Raw genomic sequence first — 6507 nt, 5'->3', positions numbered from 1 at the left:
CTTGGGGTACCTACTTTTTGATCTTGGGTGGAACCCCATCCAACTAGAAGCCCTTAAAAATAGAATCCCGTTTTGGTGAGAACTTACCCTTAGAAAATAAGCCCCTGTTTTTGAAACTTTACATTAGAATTTAGGGTAAGTCAATTTCTGAAGGGGAAAACTAGCCAGTGTGGTCTGGGTAGATATGAATTCTTTTATCCAGATTAATAAAGTTAACTGAGTCTCAAGACAAGGTCACATTCTCAGCAGAAGGAGCTCAAGACTTTTGTCTACCTCCTCATTAATAAGTCCACCCTGGCGTTGAATGTTAACCAATCAGAGTTGATGTCCACTGTCATGTACATCACCTTTTCCAAAGGTTTTGTAAGCATTTAATATTCTTTAAGGGGAAACTTTGGTTTCCAACAGTGTCATGGACCTCATCTTATTAATTATTTACTAGACATAATAAATAAATTATTAAATACCCAGAAACTATGTCTCTCAGACTTTTCATTTATTACAGCAGATGGCCAGTGACTGAGGAATGACAAAACAAATTGTGGAACATGAACATAATAGAACGTGATTGTTCTATAAGAAACAGCAACTGTGATTAATACAGGAACATAGAAAAGATTTACATGATCTGTTACACAGTCATGATAATAGAGCAAAGAACACAACACACACAGTGAACGTAACAATGTAAATGGGAGGAACAAACCCAAATAATCAATAGAAAATGAATGTTGCAAGATTCAAAAAGAAATAATCATGGACCCAAAGAAGAGGAGTGAGGCACTTCTCCTTACACCTTTGCAAAGGTGGGAGATCCATGTGTGCGGAACATTGCATGTATTTTTAGACCTTTTTAATTAACATTGAAATTCACAAATGTAACCCATCAAAAAGAAAATGCATCTTTTCTAAAGTGGAGTTGTTGGTATCACTAAATCCTAACCATTATATCAGCAGAATATTAAAGGAATCTTAAAGGAATGGAATGTTTCATCTTTTCCTTGGATCCCTGAAACATAGCACAGTGCCTGGGACATAGTATGTACTTAATAATTACTTGTTGTGTTGAGTTGAATTCATGAAAAAAGGGTATTTCCTACTCAACATCTTTTGCAGGGCCCCTTTTACTTCGTTGTTCCTTAGACTGTAAATCAGGGGGTTCAACATGGGGATCATTACGATGTAGAAAACAGACACCACTTTATTCACATCAGTGGAATAGCTGGACTTAGGCATCACATAAATGAATGTAATGGTGCCATAGAAGAGAGTGACTGCTGTGAGGTGGGAGGTGCAAGTTGAGAAAGCTTTGGATCTCCCCTCAGTGGACCTTATCTTCAGGACAGAGAAGAGGATGTATACATAAGAGATTATGATAATTGACACTGTGATCATAATTATTGACCCAGCAGAGGCAGAAGGAAGAATTTCAGCAACATCATCTTCAGAGTAGGAAAGCTTCAAAAGTGGTGAATAATCACAGAAAAAGTGATTGATCTTACTGGGTCCACAGAAGGAACGATTCAATAAGCAACCAGTAAATATCCAAGCATTTACACAACCACCCAGGTAGGACGTGATGAGGAACAGAGTGCAGACCCTAGAAGACATGTTGGTGGAGTAGAGTAGGGGGTTACAGATGGCCACATACCGATCATAGGCCATCACAGCCAGCAGGAAGAACTCAGTGGTCCCAAAACTGACTCCAAAGAAGAGCTGGGCCACACAGCCTCCAAGAGGTAGTGTGGTTTTGTCCACAAGGAAGTTTTTGAGCATAACAGGTGTGACAGATGAGGAATATCCAATATCCACAAATGCCAAGTGGCTGAGGAAAAGGTACATTGGAGTGTGAAGTTGGGAGCTATTTCTGATCAATGTGATTATGCTAAGGTTACTAATTAAGGTGACAGTGTAGACACCTAGAAATATCAGAAAGAGGATGACGCAAAGGGCTGTATCATCTGTTAGCCCCAAAATAATGAATTCAGTCACAGCAGTGCAGTTATTGCCAGACATCTGTCCTGGAAAGAGAGCCTGTTAGAAGAAAAGGAGATTAAAATAGAATGTGGGCCTAAGATTTGGATAGGTTCATTGATGTATTGAGGAAACATTCACTGACCACCTCCTACATGCTCCTACTGTCTTACTGTCCCACTTTGCTCCTGTTCATCATGCCAATGTGCCCATAAGGAAAGGAGAGATGAATATATTTTTGTTGCTTCCAAATTTTTTTCCTGGACAAACGATACTGTGTGATTGGCCAACTTTGCCATTGTGAGAATGTGTGAAAAGGCTGTAATAGTGAAGAGGATTATTTATCACATCATACTCATATGATATTTGATCATATCATACTTTTCTTTTTTAAATATATATGTTTTTATTTTTAGTTTTCAACATTTACTTCCACAAGATTTTGAGTTCCAAATTTTCACCCCATCTTGCCCCTCCACCCACCCCAAAATGGCATGCATTCTGAATACCCCTTCTCCTAGTCTGCTTTCCCTGCTATCTCTTCCCCTCTTCCCCTTCTATTTTCCTGTATGACAGGATAGATTTCTGTACCCCATTTCCTGTATTTCTTATTTCCCAGTTGCATGTGAAAACATTTTTTTAAAACGTGTTTTTTAAACTTTGGGTTCCAAATTTTCTCCCTTCCTCTCTCCCCACCCACCCTCATTAAAAAGGGAAGCAACTCAATATAGTCTCTACATGTGCAGTTATGCAAAATACTTCCATAGTAGACATGCTGTGAAAAACTAATTCTATTTCCCTTAATCCTATCCCACCCCCCCCATTTATTCTATTCTTTCTTTTGACCCTGTCCCTCCTCAGAAGCATTTGCTTCTGATTACCCCCTTTCCCAATCTCCCCTCCTCTCTATCATCCCCCTACTCTCTTGTCCCCTTCCCCTCCTATTTTCCTGTAGGGTAAGACAAATTTCCATACCCAATTGAGTGTGTATGTTATTCCCTCCTTAAGTCAAATCCTATGAGAATAAGATTCACTCATTTCCTCTCACCTTCCCCTGATTCCCCTCCACTGTAAGAGCCTTTTCTTTTCTGTTTTTTTTTTGTGAGATAATTTACCCTGTTCTACCTTTCCCTTTCTCCTTCTCCTAGTATAATCCTCTCTCACCCCTTAATTTTATTCTCCATATATGACCCCTTCATCTTCAACTCACCCTGTGCCCTCTATCTATCTGTCTATCTATCTATCTATCTATCTATCTATCTATCTATCTATCTATCTATCTATCTATATCTATATATACATACATATAGTTTTTTCCCCTCCAACTACCCTAATACTGCCAAAGGTCTCATGAGTTACAAATATCATCTTTCCATGCAGGAATATAAACAGTTCAACCTTAATAAGTCTCTTATGATTTCTCTTTCCTGTTTACCTCTTCATGTTCTACTTGAGTCTTGTATTTGAAAGTCAAAGTTTCTATTCAGCTCTGGTCTTTTCATCAAGAATGTTTGAAAGTCCTCTATTTCACTGAATGACCATTTTTTCCCCTGAAGAATTATACTCAGTTTTGCTGGGTAGGTGATTCTCGGTTGTAATCCTTTGCTTTCTGGAATATTATATTCCATGCCCTGCGGTCCCTTAATGTAGAAGCAGCTAAATCTTGTGTTATCCTGATTGTGTTTCCACAGTACTTGAATTGTTTCTTTCTGGCTGCTTGTAATATTTTCTCCTTCACCTGGGAACTCTGGAATTTGGCTACAATATTCCTAGGAGTTTTCCTTTGGGGATCTCTTTCAGGAAGAGATCAGTGGATTCTTTCAATTTCTGTTTTGCCCTCTGGTTCTAAAATATCAAGGCAGTTTTCTTTGATCATTTCTTGAAAGATGATGTCTAGGCTCTTTTTTTTGATCATGGCTTTCAGATAGTCCAATAATTTTTAAATTCTGTCTCCTGGATCTATTTTCCAGGTCAGTTGTTTTTCCAATGAGTTATTTCACAATGTTTTCTAATTTTTCATTCTTTTGAATTTGTTTTACAGGGTCTTGAATTCTCATGAAGTCAGTAGCTTCCAATTGCTCTATTCTAATTTTTAAGGAAGTATTTTCTTCAGTAATCTTTTGGACTTCCTTTTCCATTTGTCCAATTTTGCTGTTTAGGGCATCCTTTTCTTCATTGGCTTTTTGGACCTCTTTTGCCATTTGGGTTAGGCTATTTTTTAAGGTGTTATTTTCTTCAGTGTTTTTCTGGGTCTCCTTTAGCAAGCTATTAACTTGCTTTTCATGATTTTCCTGCAAAACTCTCAGTTTTTCCTCTGCTTCTCTTACTTGCTTCTCAAAATCCCTTTTGAGCTCTTCCAAGGCCTGGGACCAATTCATATTTTTCTTGGAGGCTTTGGATGTAGGAGCTTTGGCTTTGTTGTCTTCTTCTGGTTGTATGTTTTGATCTTCTTTGTCATCAAAGTAAGATAATATAGTCTGACTCTTTTTGCACTGCTTGCTCAAGATCCCAACCAATTACTTGAGTTTTAAACTCTTCATTAAGATAAGAGTCTGTTTCCAATGTGGAGAATGTACTGTTCCAAGCTTTGGGGGTTTGTACAGCTGGTTTCAGAGATACTTCTAGGGACCTGAAAAGTGTCAGTTCTTCCAAGGTGCTATGATAAGGGGCGGGTGTTTCCTCTCCACAACCACAACAAGCTCCACCACACCAGCACTCCTCCTCGCCACAGGACCGCCCCTCAGAACTGTGACCCAGATCTAAGCATGGGCAAAGCAAGAGATTCTTGCCTCAGCCCTGGCAAAGAGATCCTTGCAACCCCCCTCTGGTCAGCCACTAGATTCCCCCTCAGTCTGTGGGCCAGAAGCTCAGGAGGCAGCCACTGCCTTGGGTGTAGCTGAGACCTAGCTTCTTCTCTCACCGCAGTAACAGACTTTTCCCACTGACCTTCTAAGTTGTCTTTGGCATTCGTGGGTTGAGAAGTCTGGAAACCGCCACAGCTGCCCATGATTCAGTCCTCTGAGGCCTGCTGCAGGGTAGCTGTGGCCTGTAAGCCCACACCAAACTGCACTCCTCTCCCAGCCCAGTGCGACATACTTTTCTGATCATCCATCCAGGTTGTCTTGGGCTGGAGATTTGTTTTACTGGTTTTTTTTGTGGGTTCTGCTGTTTTAGAATTTGTTTAGAGACATTTTTGTAGGTATTTGGAGGGATTTGGGGGAGAGCTCTAGAAAGTCTCTGCTTTCCCTCAGTCATATTGGCTCTACCCCTGCTCCCATACTTTTCTTAACTATATACAGAGACTATATTCAAATGTATAAATGCTGTTCTGCCAACTAACCATCATTGTTAATCCCTTCCAAAGAAATAGAATCTGCTCTATGCTCCTGCACCTCTCACAGGACCACTTTCCACATCTGAAGATGTTATGCACATCAGAATGCTTGACTGTGAGGAAAATTCTCATTGCCAATATAAACCTTATGTTCTATAATCACAAGAGAAGAAGAATGAAGAATTTCAAGTCTGAGTCTTCTCAATATATATATTTTTTTCATGAGCCAATTGGGGTTGTGACTTGCCCAAAGTCACACAGTTAGTGTTAAGTGTCTAAGGATGGATTTGAACTCAGGTCCTATTGATTCCAGGGCCAGTGTTCTATCCACTGCACTACCTTACTGCCCCACTTCTGTGTATTTTTCTCCTAGAAGCTGGCATTTCTGCAAAGAGGAATCATTAAGCTAGATATTGCTAGCCCTGACTGATTACTGAAAATTTCCCATGGAAATACTACTGTTTCTAGGTAAAACAATGGAAAACACTTGCTCAACTGCTGTCATCATTTCCTGTTTACCTGTCAGGTCCTTCAATTGCAGAATAGTTGAGCAAATTCTAGTATAGAAAAGTAGTGGCAATTGATGTGCCATAAGAAGTGATGAATAACACTGCTTTGGAGTAATATGGAAACACTGTCATTAACTAATGCAGAGTGAACTAAGTAGAACTAGAATAACAAATTATATGATGACCACAATAATCAGGAAAGGGGAAACCACTTCAAAGATCTCAAAATAACAACAAATCACATCATCATAAGACCTATGAGGAAATAACATCTATCACTTCTTGGCAGAAACGTGATGGATGAGAGGTACAGAATGAGGCATGTTTTCTCAGATGCGGTGAATTCATTGATTTAGTTTCCTTGACCATACAGATCTCTTACACGGGAGGGCTTCCAATGTGAGTGGCAAGAGAAGTAGCTGACTGGGTAGTGATAGACATGAGTAGATGAAAGGAGCAAGAATAAAACATTTTCAAAATGCCCAAGAGGAAAAAAGAAGTACAATATTATATCTGCATATACATGTATATATGTATACATATATATGCATATATGCTTATATATACACATAAATATACATATATATGTGACATTTCTTTTAAAGACCAAATTATCATGAAATGTTTACATTAGTAAATACTTGTTAAATTCCAAATGCAAGAAATTGTCTTAAATATTACTTTTTCCTG

The 6507-nt window shown here is 39.0% G+C and overlaps 1 protein-coding gene across 1 annotated transcript; it reads right to left on the bottom strand.

The window, feature by feature from the left end:
- Positions 1-1053: 1053 nt before the first annotated feature.
- On the bottom strand, positions 1054-2022 carry LOC114034079 (olfactory receptor 480-like). The gene has a single exon (XM_027849685.1). The coding sequence runs from the start codon at positions 2014-2016 to the stop codon at positions 1054-1056; it is 963 nt and encodes a 320-aa protein (XP_027705486.1). The 5' UTR covers positions 2017-2022.
- Positions 2023-6507: the final 4485 nt, after the last annotated feature.

This window comes from Vombatus ursinus, unplaced genomic scaffold, assembly GCF_900497805.2.
Source record: "Vombatus ursinus unplaced genomic scaffold, bare-nosed wombat genome assembly UNPS02007883.1, whole genome shotgun sequence".
NCBI classification, from domain to species: domain Eukaryota; kingdom Metazoa; phylum Chordata; class Mammalia; order Diprotodontia; family Vombatidae; genus Vombatus; species Vombatus ursinus.
Note: the sequence above shows the minus strand (reverse complement) of the source record. Positions and strands in the feature narration are given on the sequence as shown.

Excerpts from the sequence above, each read along its gene's own strand:
- LOC114034079 (XM_027849685.1), bottom strand. The coding sequence starts at position 2,016 with ATGTCTGGCAATAACTGCACTGCTGTGACTGAATTCATTATTTTGGGG.